This window comes from Vigna radiata, chromosome 9 (genome assembly GCF_000741045.1).
Source record: "Vigna radiata var. radiata cultivar VC1973A chromosome 9, Vradiata_ver6, whole genome shotgun sequence".
Classification (NCBI taxonomy): Eukaryota; Viridiplantae; Streptophyta; class Magnoliopsida; order Fabales; family Fabaceae; genus Vigna; species Vigna radiata.
This window is the reverse complement of record NC_028359.1, coordinates 4835343-4855584: the sequence shown is the minus strand read 5'-3', so window position 1 is coordinate 4855584 and position 20242 is coordinate 4835343. Positions and strand designations below refer to the sequence as shown.

The 20242-nt window shown below is 33.4% G+C and overlaps 2 protein-coding genes across 7 annotated transcripts; one reads left to right on the top strand and one right to left on the bottom strand.

Moving 5' to 3' along the window:
- Positions 1-4116: 4116 nt before the first annotated feature.
- On the top strand, positions 4117-8547 carry LOC106773167 (common plant regulatory factor 1-like). Of its 6 annotated transcripts, none has more exons than XM_022786077.1 (14): positions 4117-4325; positions 5196-5314; positions 5402-5464; positions 5722-5814; positions 5938-6018; positions 6231-6272; positions 6376-6536; positions 6681-6729; positions 6852-6900; positions 7066-7194; positions 7279-7304; positions 7447-7524; positions 7737-7862; positions 7950-8547. In XM_022786077.1, the coding sequence occupies exons 2-14, from the start codon at positions 5252-5254 to the stop codon at positions 8187-8189; spliced, it is 1200 nt and encodes a 399-aa protein (XP_022641798.1). In that variant the 5' UTR covers positions 4117-4325; positions 5196-5251; the 3' UTR covers positions 8190-8547. The 6 variants fall into 6 exon arrangements, with proteins under 6 accessions (XP_022641798.1, XP_022641796.1, XP_022641795.1 ...); XM_014659879.2 differs by having other exon boundaries at positions 4119-4325; positions 7069-7194; XM_022786075.1 differs by having other exon boundaries at positions 5408-5464; positions 7066-7304.
- Positions 8548-11514: 2967 nt separating this feature from the next.
- On the bottom strand, positions 11515-18915 carry LOC106773177 (glyoxylate/succinic semialdehyde reductase 1). Its single transcript, XM_014659892.2, has 8 exons — positions 18715-18915; positions 17583-17693; positions 17404-17502; positions 16542-16643; positions 12615-12730; positions 12339-12417; positions 12083-12253; positions 11515-11862 (listed from the first exon to the last, which is right to left on the bottom strand). The coding sequence occupies exons 1-8, from the start codon at positions 18817-18819 to the stop codon at positions 11773-11775; spliced, it is 873 nt and encodes a 290-aa protein (XP_014515378.1). The 5' UTR covers positions 18820-18915; the 3' UTR covers positions 11515-11772.
- Between the last annotated feature and the right edge of the window lie 1327 nt (positions 18916-20242).

Sequence of the window (20242 nt, the reverse complement as noted above, 5' to 3'; positions counted from 1 at the left end):
TAAGTAATTTAATTCAGTTTGCTTAAAAAAATATATAAATATAAAATTAAATAACAGATTTGTTATAGCATATTATCAAAATGAAATCTTAACTGAAGTATATATAAAAAAAAAGTTAAAGTTAATTATCTACATATATTAATTTTCTATTAATGTTTTGGTAGGTTTCTATTTTTGTCCAAAATTTCAAATAGGTTATTTTTTTTTGTTCATTGTCTTTATTGGATCCTTATTTTTGTAAAATTGAAACAATTAGAGGTTTGTCCTTAAATTAGAGATAACCATTTAAGATTACATGGCATGATCAGTGTATTGTTTAATCAGACCTGACATTTGTTTAATCATACGTGACATTAAAAAGGAGTTTGAATTGTATTTTGTATTTAAAAATGGATTGCAAAGAGGGAAAATCAGATATACTCAAGGACAAATTGGGCAATCTTCTTTTCTTCTTTGATTGGAAGTGCAACTTCTTCCACACCATCAACCTGGGTAACAACAAAATCTGCAGTCTCTAGTATGGCTGGAGTCGCATGACTCTATAAGCAAGGTTTAGTTTTCTTCTAAATATCCCACTAAGTGAGATAGATCCTATCCAACATACACAATCCATGAAATTGGTCCTCAATTCCTTTCAATACCAACACTGACCGGAATTTAATCTTCCATGGTTCCATATCTTCTCCCAAGCAAGATACCAACTTACCCTCTTCATCTCAAGCTCATTTTTCATTTGCATCAAAAACCCCGAAGCTACCATTGCTATCTCGTGCAGACACCATCGAACCGAAGCTGGTTGTTCATGGCAACCCTCATAAAGCAAAGGTTATCCTAGTAGTAGGAAGAGGAGGTGCGATGGATTGAGGCGGAGAAACACGGTGGGAGGTGGTGGTTGGTGTCTCGAACATCCCGACTAAAGAGAGTGGTTCGACGATGACTAACGGTGGCAGAGGAGACTAGTCCTCACGACTCCGACTAATTATTGAGGACGACGTCGATGGTGGCGATCCTGGTTCGTGCCAGCGACGTCGCAGGGAGAGACGAGATTTCTCTCTCGCACGCAAAAAGGAGGACAAAGTTTGGGTTGCTCTGTCTGGCGTGGGTGGCGTCGTCGGCAACGCTCTTGGCCGGTGAAAGGAAGGCATGTTGGCTGCAAAACCAACGGCAAGTGCACCGGTCGCAGCATAGCAAGTGATAAATATCGTTCTCTCCCAAGGGACTTATACAACACATGACAATTCTTCCTTTTATAACTCAATTAGACATCAAAGTGCACAAAAACAACACAAGAAACTCTTTTTGGTATTTTATCAAACAGTTGGTGTGCAAGGAATTTAACATAGTGTATTTNCANTTTGTCAAGACTAGAATTCATCCATTTCATTCTCATGCATTCACAAACATCTCNATTCCATCCAATAAGTCTTCAATTTCAATTCTAGGTTCAATCATATTTCTCAATACATCAAGAAGCAAAATTCATGCCATGGGTGATCATGCCACAACAAACATTAAGCATAGAAATCAAATACTAACATGAATTGAAAAAACATATATCATTAACATCACAAAATACATAAGAATTCCATGTTTTACAAATAATCTCAACAAATAGGAAAAGCCCTCCATGGTGGAGAACTTATGGTTCTACAAAATTGAAGAGATAGGGAAGAAATTGGAACCAAAGAGAAGATGCGAAGCCTTTCCCAAGGTTCTTCGCAGCTACTCCATGCTCCATTTGCGCCTCCCCTTCGCATCTCCATCTCCAATTTGTGACCCATCTTTTTCCTCAACCCAAAAGGGATAAAATCACCATTGATGAAGCTTGAAGACCTAAGGAGGAGTGGGAGAGCTTCCCAACACCCCAAATAGCCTCCAAGGGCCTCTCCCAATCTCTCTAGGTGAAGAATGAAGTGTAGGAGGAGAAGAATGCCCAAAAAATTGCGAGACCATGTTTAAATAACCCATTTTGACACATCAGCGTCGTCACCGCTTAACTGCACCTCAGTTGCAGCATTCCAGAGAGCAGGGCGCTCAGCTGCAGCCCAGCGACAAATTTCCAATGATAGAGCGCTCAGCTACACCCCAGCGCCAGCATTCCAGAGAGCAGGGCACTCAGTTGTACCTCAGCTGTACCCTAGCTGCAACATTCCAAAGACATATAGCTCAACTGTAGCTCAGTTACAGGCATTTTTGACAGCATTCTAAAATTCAAGTTCTTGTGCAATTCCAAAGGTGTCCAACATGGGTGTTTGCTTCAAATTAATCTTTTATTGTCCCAAAACATGTTTCCTTGAGTTCTTGCTTGTTTTCCTCCACTAGCTTCCTATTCATTTATTTCACACACTCAAACAAAGAGATTAGAGGTAAAAACAAGCATATACTAAATAAAACACAAGAAAACTAGAAAACACACTAAACGTGAGGATAAAAGAAGGTAAAAGCTATGAAGGAGTTGATTTGTTCATAAAATATACACAAATAAACACGTTAAATCAACCTTTATCAAGGCATGACGAAGGGTAAGGACTGCCACGTTGGAGGTTGAAAGAAGAGGCATTTCTTTTTTTCCCTTTTTGTGCATATCCCTTAGGATTTTAGGGTTCATAAGAAGAAAAGGGGTTCCCCGTCCTCGCGCTTCCAATCAAAGAAGAGAAGGGGTTTGTCCAATTTGCCTTTGAGTACATCTGATTTGAGCTATGTACAATCCATTTTTTAATACAAAAATCAATTCAAACTCGCTTTTAATGCCACATGTGATTAATCAATACACTAACTATTGTCACGTAATCCAAACTTAAACGAATGCTTGTCCAATTTGACAATAAACCTCTAATTACTTTAATTTTACAAAAACAAGAAATAATTGAGAAAAAAAAAAGAAAACTATTTAAGATTACGAATGAAAATAAAAACTTATTGAAACATTAAACATTTCACTTAACACGTTTTATTTAGCTTGTGTGAATTGATATATATATATATATATATATATATATATATATATATATATATATATATATATATATATATAACTGTTATTCATAATTATTTGTTTTTACCAAAAGACTTAATTAGTTATTATTCTTTCACTCAAATCTTTAACCTAATTTTTTTATATTGATTAATATTATGGTAGAAATATACATTTAAAAGGATTTCCACATTTATTTGCCAAACTTATCCTTACACAAATTCTTTTAAATTAAAAAAAAACATATTATCAATTTTACCTTTTTCTAAATTTAATCGTATTTTTAGTTTCATCTTAAATTTAATAATTTTTCTAAGTATAAAACTATCTATAAAATAAATAAAAATATTTATAATGAAATTATAAATTATATTTATATTTAATTTTGTAAATATAATAATAATAATTTTATTATTATAAAAAATAATATTTTAAAGAAAAAAGTTAATTCATATTTTAAAGATTTGGATTGCAAAACTTGTTAAATACGAGGAAAGAGTTATAAAAGTACATTTAACAAACAGTAAAACATATATTGAAAAGAATGAATTAAGAAACATTTTTCAAATGCTAAAAGAATCTATAACATATAAATTTTTCAAATGCAAACAAATTAATTAATTTTTATCTCATTTAATAAGTTTATTCTTTGTATAATATTTGTTTTTATTCAATATGTTTATACTAATTTTCTTATAACTATTTTATTATATACCTTCACAAGATAAATATGAACATTAACGGTTGTTTACAAATATTAACAGTAGAATTACATTACATCAGCATTCATTTTAATATCATTTTTGAAAGAAAGATAATTTCAATCACGTACTATATATCTATTAATTTTAGCGGTAAGAAATATCTTCTGATTAATTAATTAATAAAAAAGTATTTAAATCCAAAAGACACGTAAGCTCACATGACCGGATAAACTGGTGTGGACCCCACAAAAGATGACCACGTGTGCGATGTCAATGACACTGGAATAAATTAATGGCCACCTCAACAACCACCACACTCGCCCAACCTATCGTATATACGCGTAGGCATACGCAAGCTTCTGTATTAGACACGTGTGTGGTGACGTGGATATGGCCCCTTCTCTCTCCTCTCTTTCTTTTTCACCACCCCTTCCTTCTCTCTGAAACCCAAGCAAGCTCTTTCCCTCGTTTTTTAAGAGAGAGAAAGTAGATAGAGAACCACCGGAATTGTTTTTCCAAACCTTAATTTCAGGATATTTTCAACCCACCAGAACCAATTGTTGTTCCTTTTTTGCTTTTTCATTCTGGGATTTTCTTTTTCCTTGTTTTGGTCAAGAGTTTGATATCTTAATCCCTTCAGGTATCAGGTACGTCGAATTTCGGTGCTGTGATTCTAGCTCAGAAAGATTTGATTTTTATTTTTGGGTTTGAAGTTTTATGATTAGGGAAAAGGTGTTAGAAAATTTATAGAAACAAGGAACGCAAGCATAAGGTGGTTTTTGTTCATATATTTTTTTTTTCAAATATATGTTCTAGTTAATTGAGCAAAGGATTAGAGTTTTGAGTGCCCTGGATCTCGTGTTGTGTGAGCTAAATTATTTGAATTTGGTGCCTTCTGTGCTTTGATTCTTGTTTTTCAATTTTTTGTTGTTGGGAATTTAGTTTTCTTCTATGAAATAGCTGGAAAAAATAACAAGGGAAGAAGTGGTGGTATTTTGGATCAGGGGTTAAGCCTGTAAATTGTAAAGTATGGAGGTTCAGGTAGCAAATTCTAGAGTCTCAATACTCCTCTCTTAGCATGAGGGTGGAAAAAGATTTTTGATTTGGAGGGGTTTTTTGTCATTGTGCTCTCAGATTGTCCTTTTGGGTTTTATTTGTTATGTAATGCTCTGGTGGTTTGTGTTTATCGCTTTCTATCCATTGTGGGGTAACAAAAAGACATAGTTGACCCTCTACCATTCTGTTATTGATTGAGTATTCATTCTGTCTGTGGTATTTTTTTGCAAGAAAAGAGCAATATTTGTTTGATGCTATCTGTATAATATTTACACCTGCATAATGTCAAACTGCAGTGGGTAATTTTGTAGTATGTGTTGTCTGAATGCTAACTAAGTCATTAATAGAGTAAACCAACATTTTCAGTGATATTGTACTGTTGCTAGATAGAACCTTTTATATGATATTTTAGTCTGTGCAACATTTTCTTGCTGACAACAACATAGCTTCTTTGAATGCAGCTGAATAACTTGTTGGGACATATTTGACTCGGTGCTTTTCTTCTGGTGATTGCCTCATGGGAAACAGTGAGGAAGGGAAATCTGTTAAAACTGGAAGTCCTTCTTCACCAGCAACAACTGTAAGCTGAGAACTGTTTATGCACTATGTGTGAGGACACATTTTATAAATAGTCTTCCAAAATACTTATTTCTAACCTTGTTGACAGGATCAGGCCAATCAGACATATCAGCCTAACATTCATGTCTATCCTGATTGGGCTGCCATGCAGGTTACCTACCTCTTGCCATAATTTCCTTTGTGCCTTAATTACACAACTCTTCATGTCAAAGTCATTGTTTTAGCTAAATAACTTTAATGTAAATAAAATACCTGCTCTAAAAAATTTTAGCACTGTAAACTCACTTGATCAATCAACAATTTTAGTTCATGTATTTCTATTTTTAGCTATTCTTAAACCAATGATCTGATGAAACCTATTATTTTTTTCCCACTTGCGAATTGCTAACCATTTTTGCCATATATTAGTATTATGGGCCAAGAGTCAACGTTCCTCCATACTTCAACTCAACTGTGGCTTCTGGTCATGCTCCACACCCATTCATGTGGGGTCCGCCACAGGTAGTGACCCCAAGAGACATTTATTTTGCTTTACCATTGCCATTTCTATGCTTTTTTGGATGTTCCTGATATATATCCTAGATGGAAGCGATGAATAATTTTCCAACTGATTGTTTCTTGCAGCCTATGATGCCACCTTATGGGCCACCATATGCAGCATTTTATCCTCCTGGTGGAGTTTATACTCACCCTGCAGTTGCTATTGTAAGTGTACTTCTTATTTATAAATCTTTACTTTTAAGGGTTAGGAATATATGAAGACGGGATTCCTTTTTTCCTTGGTTTTTTCATGTTATTCATATGTGGGTGCCTTTGAGCTGTTATTGACCTTTTGATTCTATGATCTTCTTAATGTAACAAACCTTCGTGATTGGAAAATTTCCAATGTACTCATAAATTATATTGGTATAATGTAGGGGCCACATTCACACGGCCAGGGAGTTCCATCTCCACCTGCTGTAAGTTTTTTATTTTCTCTTAACTGTCTTCTTAGTTTTAATCTTATACTTGATCCCCGAATACTATGAATTATGATGAGTTTGACATGGAAAAATGATGCAGGCTGGGACTCCTTCAAGTGTGGATTCACCGACAAAATTATCTGGAAATACTGATCAGGGGTTAATGAAGAAATTGAAAGGATTTGATGGGCTTGCAATGTCAATAGGCAATTGCAATGCAGAGAGTGCTGAGCTTGGAGCTGAAAACAGGCTGTCACAGAGGTTTGTTGATCCAAATTCTTTCTGTATGATTATTACCAGAATGAACTCTACTTCCCTCTTCTCCCGTGTAATAGAATTTTGGTCTGAGTGTTATACTAGTAAGTCGATATGAGTAACTGAATAATTTTATGATGATATGAACAGTGTGGATACTGAGGGTTCTAGCGATGGAAGTGATGGCAACACTGCAGGGGTGAGAACTTTTTCACTATTAACATATTTTTTCTTGTCCTTGTGCACTAACAGTGTTTCATTTATAATGATTCTACAAATTGAAGAATTAAGTTTTATGCTATGTTATAATTTTATGCTCAGGCTAATCAAACAAAAATGAAAAGAAGCCGAGAGGAAACATCAACCACTGGTATGACTCTAATAGTCCTATTCACTGTTGCATCTTGATGAATGATTGAGTTGTCTTGGATCACAATTATACTTTTGATTTAAGCATCTTAAACTCTTCACTTGAGGAGTTAAGTTGTTTGTTTAATACGTGTTTTGACGGTTATATTTTATCACACTGTACAAGCAGATGGAGAAGGGAAAACTGAGACACAAGATGGCCCAATTTCCAAAGAGACTGCATCTTCGAAAATAGTTGTGCCTGCTACCCCAGCTAGTATTGCAGGAAAGTTTGTAGGTCCTGTAATTTCTTCAGGTATGACCACAGCATTGGAGCTTAGGAACTCTTTGACTGTTCATTCTAAGGAAAATCTCACGAGTGCCCCACAACCTTGTGCAGCTGTGCCTCCTGAAGCTTGGATACAGGTCTGGTCAGATAATGGTTCATTCTAATCTTTTATATCACGTTTAATATAGAGAGATGCTTGTGAAACATACTAGAATAATTATGCTGCACCCTCAATCTTTTACTGATGGTAAATTCTGTGTGTATCTTTGAATTCCTTAGAATGAGCGTGAGTTGAAACGGGAGAGGAGGAAACAATCTAACCGTGAATCTGCTAGAAGGTCCAGGCTGAGGAAGCAGGTATAAATTATTCTGTTGTTGACCTGCTAATCTTCCATAGTTTCTATTGTTGCCTGGTAAAAGACATGAATCTTGGTTTCTTTCCTATCACATGCTTATTCAGTTCCGTGCATGTAGCCCTCAAAAATTGAAATTGAATAACTAAATAGGAAAAGGGCTGATCTGAAATGAGAAAAGTTGATGAATAATGCTCTCATATTTTCTCTGTTTAGGCCGAGACTGAAGAATTGGCCCGAAAAGTTGAGATGTTAACTGCTGAAAATGTGTCACTGAAGTCAGAAATAACTAAATTGACTGAAGGTTCTGAGCAGATGAGGATGGAAAATTCTGCATTGAGGGTATTGCTATAATATTCCTTCATACTATTGTGACATTTCATAGGTATTCTGTGATATTGATTGAGTTCTTCATTGATTTTAACTCAGGAAAAACTGATAAATACTCAACTGGGACAAAGGGAAGAGATAATTTTGGAAAGCATTGACAGCAAGAGGTCTACACCAGTAAGTACTGAGAACCTGCTATCAAGAGTTAATAATTCCAGTTCTAACGATAGAAGTGCAGACAATGAGAGTGATTTCTGTGAGAACAAACCAAATTCTGGTGCAAAGCTGCATCAACTACTGGATACAAATCCTAGAGCTGATGCTGTTGCTGCTGGGTGAAACCAGTAACTGCACTGGCTTATTTTGTAATTTTGGCATATTACAAGTCCAAAATTACAGCTTGGTGCTAACAGTTTTCAGAGGGATGGATCAGCTGAGTTTTACAACCTAAATCCATCTATAGACCAGAACTAATTCTTTGCTTATCAGTTTCTTAGGACATGAACTCTGTATTTTATTAGAATTGACAGAAATGGATGACAACTTTAAAGAAGTTTGTAAATTGATGAGTATTAGGGATCTAGCTTAGACTTTAAAGATAGGGTTGTCACACTCTGTATAATTGGTTGTGTATTAACTATATTGGTGTGAACTTTCCTATGGTATCTGAGTTGAGGTATTCTCACCTTTTCTTTCTTTTCGTTTGTATATTTTGCAAGCAATTTCTCATGTTGTGTGGCAATGGTTACCTTTTTGATATGTCTTTGCAACAAACTTCCCAGTGTACATTTGGATTGAATTAACTTTATAGAGATTATAATTTGAATGATAAAAAATCATTGATGTTATTATATAAATAACAAAAATATACTGACACTCTCAAATTTTCATTTTATTAATCATTTAATAATATAATAATATATTTAGTACTTAAGTTAAAAATGAAAAAGTTTATTAAAATATTAATAAGTGTGTATAGTAATAATTTTGTGTACGGATTGAATTTAAAACCCTGCTTGCTGATTTTATTTGGTTTATGTAATTTGAATAATAATCGAAGATACAAATTACGATATCGTCTAGATTTTAGTTTTTTTTTTAAAGTAAAGAATGTCGCAAAATAAGTCGTGTTTTATAAGAACAAAATAAAGATTTGGAAAATTTTGGATAGATTTTACCAATTATTTTATAGAGAGAAACTCGTCTTTTTAGACTCTAGATTAAATTCAAAATTATGCAGTGCATGATTATTCAACATTTATTTAAAATTGTTTGTTACATATTTAAACGAAATTACTTAGGTGGGTTTTTTTTTCTCTTTATTCACTTTTTTTTTTCTATTTACAAAAATCGAACTTATGACTAATTTTTTAATCTTAATTATATTTATTTAAGATAATGTTTTATGTAATGTTGACAGTTGATGACTTAGACGAGGTTTGGCGGTTAGTGAGTACACATGATATGTGGTTGAATGATTGGGGAAAGCCTTCATGGAACGTTCTTCATTATTTTCATTCATTATTTTCAAAGTTTATTTTACAATGAATAGAAAAATCATTCTATAATAAATATTGATAGTAACGGATGTAAATTTTAGGAAAAAATTTTACATAATTTTGAGATGTTTAATTATGTTGTTAATCACTAAAGAAACACGTTATTATGTTGTTACCAATTGTATCGTTTTGAAATACAGTTTAGTTGGTCTTAATATATATAAATGCTATCTTATTATAATTTTATCTTTTGGATGATTCTATTAGTATATTTTATTCTATAACTTTTTTGTTTGCTGAATATTAATTATGTAATATTTTATTTTAATAATTTTTTACTGCTAAAATGGAATGTTACAAAATTTATATGAAAAAGTTATTAAATTAAAACGTACAAGTGTTCCGATTTGTTTTACTAAAAAGAAAATTTGCATGTTGATCAAGATCAAGTTAAGTATTAAAGAAAAATACAATAAGTGAATATAAAAAGTAGTTTTAACTTTTATGTTAAATTTTCTTATTTGTTGTCTCAAAAATGAATTTCATGTGTATGGTTTTTCAAGTGTTTTAAGTTTGCATGTTTTATGGTCATTTGTTTATAGATATGGCACTTAATAATAAGTATAAGTTAGGTCATTTATGATACCTATTGTATACAACATGATGTTAATTTATATTGATATAAAAATATAAATGATGGGTATCACCGGTGCAATTGAAGGGAATATTATATTTTGTATGATTGATGCTTTGGTCTTGTTTATCTAAGCATAAATGAGATATGTGACTTATCTAGTTGATCTTTTTCATTTTCTTTTGTGAAAGTTTATACTTTTAGTACATATCATTTAATGTTATCCATACAAAGCTCTCAAAATCAAAATCTTGCCAATTATGGAATGAAAAAATCATTGGTATATGAAAGTATTGGGTTTCAAAGACAAATTTGTATTAATTTAAAAAGAATATATTTTTTAACACACTTAAAATTTTTACATCTATTAAACATTATTCTTATTTACTTTGTACTCTTTTCTCTCTTAAAAAAATATAAAAACTTACACTTTTATGATCATTTTATCCTTGTACTTTGTATTAAATAAATGTAAAAGTGTACCACTCCTAAATTAAACGAGAGTGAATTTTGAAGTAAATTTTTTTAATTTGTCATATAAACTAAATCCTACACCAATTCTCACAAACTTTATTTCAAAATTCATTCTCATTTACCTCCAAATTCACTCAAATAAACAACAACAAAAATTACTCTCAAATCCACTCAATCATTCTCTCCCAATCACCTCCAATTACCCCAAGTGAACACGACTTAGTCTTCCGAAAAAAAAGTATCCCATAAGATAACATTTGATCAAGATCATAGACCAAAACTAAGGACAGCCAATAATAAATTAGAAAATTATTGTAGCCAAACTGTGATGTTTTCTTTTCATTTATGTTTCCATTCACAACAATGATGGGTGCATACCAATGATCTAAAATCTCTATATAACATATGAAGTTAGAAACTATGCTTTTTTAATGGTGGTGACTTTCTCGGGTGAGTTTTAATTAGGGTTGCAATTTTTTATAAATATTGAATGATGAAGAAGTTGAAAGAACAACAAAATCACTTCACATTATTCAATTTCATAACACTGAATTTTTATTTTTTTTGTTGTTGAATCAATACATGGATAAACTTTCTTAATTGTAAGAAGCTTCAAATTATAATTAGAAAATAATACACCAATATGCTAATTTTTAAGACATGACAACCTATTATTATGTAATTTATGCAAAGGTGAAAGTCTACCACAACTAAGTATATTGGTTTCTTATTAGTTAAAGAAATATAATGTTTTTATATTTTATAATTATCATGTTAAACTGTTAACAATCTTAAATACTTTGTGTCATAGCTTGATTTATTGCTTTGAAATTTTGGATTGAATGTTTATATGATTTTTGTAAATGTTTTTTGAATTGATGTCATCATATATAATATTATGCACGAATATCAAAAGTTTGTAATTAATTATTTTTTATTCTTTCAATTAACCTTTAGTGTTATTTGGTGATACGTGAAACATGTAAAAGATTGTGTGAAACAAAATAAGACGAATGTGGCGAAGAAGAAAGATATGGAAGAGAGTTTATCACAGATGTCAGATTCGTCTTAAACCTATTCCAAACCACTCACTTAAACTGAAACATTAATGTAACTGAACAGTTGCAATGAGTTGAACTTATAAACTCGTTTTCACATATTAAGGCTTACTTTTGCAATGGTGTCAAAATTTTAAAAGGATCATTCATCTCAATAAGATTCTACAATAATGACCAATGCTAAAACAGATATTTTAAAAGGTTCACGTCATACTGTTGACCAGATGGTGACTTAATCACTTCAGAAAGTTATCCAGTCAAGATGAACGATCAGGTGCTTTGTATGTCTCATGAACTGCAGAAAAATCAAGGTCTCCCAACCCCAAACTTCTGGCCTTCTTGAAAGCCTACAAAAACGGTTTTTTTAGTACTTCATGAAACTTCCATGATAGTCACTAAACATAAAAGCATAATATAGAAAATAAAAGGGTTGCATCTCTAAAGAAACAAATGAAGCCAATTCAGTAATTTGAGCACCAGTCGTTATATTCACTGGACTTGCAGTCATGTGAACTAAAGATCCTCTCGTTTTTTTCCATTAAAAGAATATTTGAAAAATAGTTTTACCTCATTTGCTGCAGCTGCTATTGGCATTGATACAGCATTTTCATCTCCAAGAGCAAGAGCTAATCTCATGTCCTTCTGCTGGTGTTTTAGGGGAAAAGCTGGGGAGTAACTATTTTGAAGCATTGTAGGTCCTTTCAATTTAAACATGCCGTTACTTATGGCACCAAGATCCTGCACACAAAAATTCCCCAATTATTGTTTAAAATGGTACTAAAGAAAGGTAGCAATAAGAATCTCCGTGGTTGAAATCAATTACCAGCACATCAAGAAGGGTTGCAGGGTTCAAACCACTTCTTTCAGCTAGTGTGAGTCCCTCAGAGAAAGCATTCATCATACTGTAACGGAGAAAAAGTAATTTACAGAACAAGACAGAAAATATGGACATGCATTTGGCTTGCAGCCAAAGAAGGAATACTAATAGTATAATGTGGATGATCATTTCTTGTTAGCTGATTCATAAAATACTGCAATCCCCCCTATCCACTCCAAATTAAAAATGATGGAGCCAGGAAAAGGGGGAAGAAAACATTACCTGCCCATTATCATGTTAACAACAAGTTTCATTTTTGCACCATTTCCAACGTCACCCAAAAAGAAAGACTTCTTCCCCAGTATGTCAAATGCTGGAAGTGCTTCATCATACAATGCCTGCATGTCAAAAGAATCAACAACTGTAATTTACAGAAATATGCCCAATGCATATTAATTCTCTTATATTTTCCACAGTATGGAGCAGTTCACAACAAGGAATCCGAATGAGAGCACTTTCACACAGACTTAAATATGAGGAAATGTGAATATTGTTTTCAGATAATTAGAGTATAACAAGGAACACTATTTGTACAGCTTTGAACTACACTAGAATTATGGACATTGATGAATCCTCAAGTGCTAGAATTTTTTTAGCTTAAAATCACTCTTTCGGGGCCAAGTTTGTGTGATTCTTAGTCTATTAGGACGTTTTTAGCTTAGTTTAGTGACTATCTAGAAGTATAGTAGTGTTGTCTTAGATTTTCTTAAGTTTCATTTGTTCTAGTTTAGTCTTTAGTTGATAGCATAGGATTGTTCCATTACATTCTCATTCTCATTTTGGCTTTGATTACTTTGTATTATTAGTTTAAATCCTAGGTTGGTTCTAGTGTGCCTGTAGTAGTTAAGTAGTGTTAGTAGTAGACTCTTGTAGTTGTCTAGTATTACTGTAGACCTAATTACATTTTAGTTGCTGTTTCCGAAAATAGGATATTTAATCTCATTTGCTGTTTTGGTTTAAATTGTATCTAGCTTTACTTAGTTGAATGCTAATTCCAGCTTAGGTGGTAGTTGCTGACAACCAAGTTTTTAATATCTTTTATTCCTTAGCATGTTAGACTGTTAACATTATAGTATCGTATAATATATTTTCGTAGCTTAAATAGTTAATGTTTTCTTTCAGTTTATTAATGAATAATTGCAGCAGAACATAGAGCTTCCTTTTCACGAAAACTATTTCAACTTTTGATAGGTTCCAGGTGCATTAGTTAAGGAACGCTGACCTACAATTGAAGGTGATCAAAGCACTTAAGCTAGAATAAAACCCGGACAACCTGCACTAGTTTTGAACTGCATCAGCTGCTGTACCTGGTGTTATATATATGACTGGAGAAGGGCTGGACCGTGAGCTGCAGCAAGTGAAGAATTCTAATAGTCATTTTTGAAGGCTGAAGTAACCTTAACCTGGAAACCAGCGACCTGCTGAACCAGGATTATCAAATGTACTTGAAAGGAGCCCCTGCACCAATGTTTACCCGCTGTAGGAAGTCTCTTTGACTTGTAATTGTAGGTAAAACCAATTTAGAGGTAGCTAGATATAAATAGGAAATTTGTAATAGAATAAAGGGGGTGGAGTTCTGGAGATTTGTGGACGAAGCTTGGGCAGAGAAGGAAAGATTCAAAATTGTTGAACATAGAAAGCTAGAGATATACCTTTTAACAGCATTTCTTCAATTTGTAAAGTAGATTTTCTCTTGAAGATACAAAGAATCCTGGACTACTCAAACTGATTGTTGTACTCAAACGTAGTGTTAAACATGTTTTCAGTTTTTTGCATTGCAAATCCCATTTTCGCTCGTATTCAAGATTAACTTGATCAAATTTCTGTATAATGTTGCATTATAGAAAATGCATAGTCTTTGTTGTAATACAACGAGCACATAGAGGCTTTTCTTTCATTCAAGAAGCACATAGTGGCTCTTGAACATCAGAAATTGAATCGATTTGAAATTGATTAGGAGCAAATACGTGGTTTGACTGTTAATTCCGTTTTTTTGTGTATGGTTCCATTCGTACTTCTTCGGTATTGCATTGCTGTTGAATTGTGTTATTCTCTATGCTGTACATGTTTCCAAAACCTCCAAGATTCAATTCGCATCACATTAGAAGTAGAATTTAGTAAATTTCACTGACAGTTATTTTCATAATATAGGGTTCATAGTTATGGATTTTCGAATTACATAATTGTGTGTCGCATATATTCTCAGCCATTCCATAGTTCATTTTCGAGTTTTATCACATTTCGGTTCGAATTAGGTAGTTTAGGTAGACTTTAGTAGTTTTGTTCATAGGTTTTAGTTTTATTCAGTGTTGATACCATTTCTGTAGCTTAGCACGGCATAGTTCCACTTCCATTCACACCAACATTTCATCAAACACTTAGAGTGCATTTAGGTTTCTCTCAGGAATTTCATCAAACAGCTTGTATATAACCTTTTCTACATCATTTTAGGTACTGTTAGAGTTCAGGTTTGTTTAGGATTAGTTAGTTTAGGTATTTCATACATTCATATCATCATCCTAGACGTTGCATTTGCATTTAGAAGCTAAAATATAAGAATTATAGTTCATCTTGCATGCCAGCACTAGCTTAGGGTCAGATTTAGGTTGCATTCTGTTTTAGCAGTTTTAGCATTCTGTGTGTGTGTGATAAATAAGTTTAGATAGATTTGTTCCCCACTCAAATCACATCACATACACTATAACTAGTTAATTGATTGATCTATCCTTGGATTGATTCTTGGTTGACCCTATACTACATTAAAGGGGAAAACCATTATTTGCATAAACTTGAGGCGAATTATAGTATACCAGACATCAACATGAATACAACAAGTTTGACCAATCAATCCTAATCAGAGAATAAATCTAATTGAACCAGAACAAAAACAAATAACTCAAACTTCACACAGGTCACAGCTCCCAACACACACGATATCGACAAAGCCTAACGTCAAAATTACATACCCTACTCGAACAAACATCTGACAACATAGTAATGCCTTGGCAGAGAATACTTTACTCTTTCTCTTATAGTTTTTGACTTGACTCAACGGGCTTCAAGTGTGATTTGCAGGTTATTCACACGTTCCATTAAGGGCTCATACAACGAAGAAGGCATGAAACATTTAATTTACAAAATTCTATCAGGACATTCCCAGACAGCAAATACATGGCCTAACCTTCATAATAAATTTAGAAAAGGTCAACTATGGTTGCTCCTTCACTGAACTAGCACCAATACTATAGAACATACACATTTCTACCAATAGATGACTATTTCCAATGGCCCTTACAACACTTAAAATACCAATGGGAGATAAAAGGCCCAAAAGATAAAAAGAGCACCAGTGTCCTACTAACATTAAATTGTGAGACAACTAGCTTTATTTTTATCTCTCCTTCTAAATGGCTGCAATAATTGCAAGGGGTTCCAACCCATCAAAAACAATATTCTTATTTAGTTGTACACATGTTACACAAGATGAGGAGCATAGGCACTACCTAGTGATCTGGAATAGGAAGTCAGCGGGTTCAAAACCTAGAAACAGTCTCCTTGGTGGGGTAAAACTGCATTGGCCACCCTTTATATGTTACAAATTGAGGGCACCAGACACATCTGTCTTGCAACCTTGCTTACTTCTCCATTTTTCTCATGAGGTTCACAACAATTTCCTTTGCTTATGCATTTTAAAATTGAGTGGTGGGACTCTCTCCTGGTATTTTAAGCTTTCTAGTTGAAAGTTCTGACTGCTGTCAGTAGCCAGTCTGAATAACAATAAGCAAAAGATGTTTGCATAATTTGAAGATATTACCTTCACATTATTGTCATCCGATTTCCTTTTACAACAAAAATATTGCTTAAATAGCTCAAATATACATCAATTTATTTTGTTTTGGGAAATCAACAGAATACTTCAGGAGAACATGATCATCAATATACATTCATTAAAAGGTTTTGAGGGCATTAACGGGTTGCTGATATATCTTATGCATCCTATACTCTGAAAACATCCAGTCATGCAAACATGCCATTTGATGAAGAGAAGAGGCATCTGAATATTTCATTGCCCTCGCATAGTTAAAGGAAAAACAGAGAAGCTTGCGAAGAATATTTATCAACTATTTATAGAATAACATTTAGAAATACCTTGTCCCCAGCGGCAAGTATAACCAGCTGGCCATCTTCTGCAGGCTTCTTGCTACCCGAAACAGGAGCTTCAAGGAAGTAACCACCTTTTGCTTTGATTGCCTGTTGAGATCAGGTCTGTAAATGGCAACTTGCCTATGGATTTCTTTCCATTTGAAAAGTTGAGTAGGTAAAATGCGAAGTACCATCTTATGCTATAGTATGAACGGGCAGAGATAGTATACTACAATAACCTAAGCAATGCATATAGCACAAAAGAACAAATATAACGAAGCATACATTTATTTATTTAGGGGTTGCAGATGTTCAAACATTTCTACAGCAAGAATCTGCAAATAATGTAACATATAGCATTCCCATTCACATTTAAACGGTTGGGAAAGATTAACTTCACATAAAGTATTCCTCATTCAAAAACATATCCCCAGTACTGTTGACTCCCCAGCTAATTTAACTTCCTTTATACGGGAATTTTGAATGGCAAAATACCAGATAATGACTATCATCACAAACTTATCATTAGATAAAAACTTGCCATGCACGACATTCCTACAAACTAAACTGCAAACTAAATTACATTATTCTGATTTCAAACCAGGGGAAGAGAGAGAAGAGGGAGGATTAGAGCAATGTTTTTCGGCTATAAAATACTTAATAAAATGGGGGCCTCGAAGATGAAATAGAATACAGAACAAAAATGATACAAATTTACACACAAAATACCCTGGGCAGTATGAAAAATGAAGTCATGCAACATTACTAGATGCAACCTCTCTTTAATTTACAAGTTTCTGTTTAGCAACAAGAGTTTGTAGAGAGACTACATTTTACACAAATCACAACATCAGCTGGGTATACCAACCTCAGATATCTTGGAGGATGTATCAGCATCAACTGTTGACATGTCAACGTAACCTTTTCCATTAATATGATCAAGAACACCATCTTTATCAAACACAACCTAGAAAGTCACCACAAACAGAATTCAAATAAGAGCTAAAAAAGAAGTTACTAGTCAAAATAATATCCACAACAACTGACCGATAAAGCAGCGGAAGGATCGGATAGCATTGCAATTGTATACTTGCATTTCTTGACTACAGTAGCTGGCGTTTCTCCAATAGAAGCACCATGTTGCACAAGTTCTTCACACTACAATCAGAAAGTTGCTAAGCCAACACATATATTGTGAGCTCCATAGTTAATAAACACTCTAATTTGCTGACTACAAAGTATATCTAAACTGAAACTCATGTCTGAAGGTAAACTAAGGAATCCCATAAAAGAATTAAAAATTGATGTCACACAAACCATCACAACAAAAAATGGATGTGCTGTAATATCTGTTATACGCATTGGATAAGTATTGCAAAACACTGTTCCTTTTGTGCGGATGAATGTTAGCCAAAACCGTTATGCAAAGAGTAGTCCGCAAGTCTTGACCATTGGGTCGTTACCCTTCTGATTATAGCTCTATAAATAGAGCACCTCATTCCAAGAGGATAACCAAAAACAAGCTCTTTCGTCCCTCTCAAAAAGAAATATTATTCCACGAACTTTATTCTCGGTTCTTCTTTCTTTTCTTATCTTCTTTATATCCTAGTTTTCGTTATTACTTGCTAGTTTTGTATCCTCGAAATTATCAAGAAGTTCCTGTTGTATATGAAAAAACTTGTATAACACATCGCGTCCTTAAAATTGTTGTAAAAATGTTGACAGTGATCTAGGGAAATCTTTGTTTGTTACTTTTATTATCTTCTGTCAGCTTTTTTACGACAATATCAACAGTTGATTTTCTCAACAACAGATGAGATTACTTACTTAACCCTTATTTTAGAGAGCTAAATCTGTCACACAAACAATTTTCTGAAGTCACTTGTCTGACATCATCTATAAGAAAACAGATAGATTTGCTAAGCTGCATTCCAAAACGCCAGGAGCAATACCTCAGCTCATAAATTTCTGTGCAACTTGAAGTATGGTTAATGACATATGAGAAGAAACTATGCTACGGAACCCCAAATTGAAATTACACAAAAAAAATGCAGAAACTTATATTAACCATAATAATCAAGCAGAACTATAGAAAGAAATGATTATAAGGACACACACAAACGTAAGAGTAAAGAAAAAAAGTGAAACTTGAAAAAGTTGGAGGAATGTGTATTGAGACCTTGGAGAGGGTTCTGTTCCAAACAGTGACTTTGAAGCCATGGCGTAGCAAGTTGGTTGCCATAGCCTTGCCCATTATCCCCAAACCTAAAAATCCAACCTCCATCTCTTTCCCTCTCTTCTGATTTCTCACGCTCACTCACCACTCTCTTCTTCCCAACTTCTCAGGAAAGCCCCTTCCTTTACCATAACAAATATCGGTAGTATCGTTTATAAACAACACATTTTTGTAGTCACCATTTGTTCTTTCGAAAGAAAATGGCAAATATTAATTTGTTTGTAAATATTTAAAATCTTTTAATTTATAAATAATGGCAATTTTGAGAATGAAGAACTAGCAAAATTTTTTTATATATTATTAACCCGTTAAATTTTTTTTAAGTGATGATTATTCCAGTAATATAATAAGTTAAAATATGTTAATAATATATTTTGGTAAAATCTTTTAAGTTTATTGTGTACAGTAACAATTTTAAAAAACTAAATTTAGACATTTGTATTGAAGAATTTAACAAAGGGACTAAAATCTCTATGACATTTGTTTTAAAATTTGTATAACCTAGGTCTTGTTATTGTTTTCTTTTTTTATATTTATTGTTTATATTTTCTTGTTTAGAATATGTATTGGTTAAATTGAATTGTGATTGGTCGATATTTAGAATTAGAGCATGACTCAGATAAGAATAGTCATATTAGTCTATTTCATCGACTTTAACTCATTGTCTTTAGGCCGATCAACAATCCTTTTCTCATAAGGACTAGAGGATCTTCGAAATCACCTAAGTCAAATGATTTACTTCTCAGGATTGAACCTCCAACATGGCCAAACAACTCAACCCTCAGTTTCTTTCTATCTTTTCTAACACATATCTGCTTAGAAGGAATGAGCTTCTTATTGTCACTTGTTGGCTGATGGGCATCCACCATCGATCCTTGCAAGTTGGAAAGAACAATGTTCCCGTCTTCTTGGCCTCATTGGCCAATTGGTTCTTTAGGAGGTGAAATATGTCCTCATTTGTTCCTACCTTAGCATAATGTTGAGCCATGTAACCTAGAAGCACCACAAAATGTTTAGACTTGTTCAAAAAATATTCAAGTTACAATATATTCTACTACACTTACCACTCAACTCGGTAACTAGCTTAGTGGACAAGTAAACCCTAACAATATTCTTGGTTAGCAACTTCTTTCGAATTTGTTCCAATATCCCCATTATTCTTTGGTTCTCCTCAGACAAGATGTCCTTCAATCCTTCCTTGTACCTAAAGAGTTGTGGTCCAATAGAAAGGAAAGTTCTTATTACTTTTATCATCATAAAAGTGTGAGTGACCAGCAGGGTTAATCACTATCCTAAGAAATCCATTCTTTAATTTCTTGAAGGATTGAAAGTATGCACCTAAGAGGCAGGTACCTGGCTTGCTTACCAAGGAAAACTAGGTAATCGGATCCCTTTATCATGTAAGGTAAAAGTATAAAAAAACACTCGAGAGAAGGAGAAAGATATAAAGCTTTACATATTAACCTAAAGG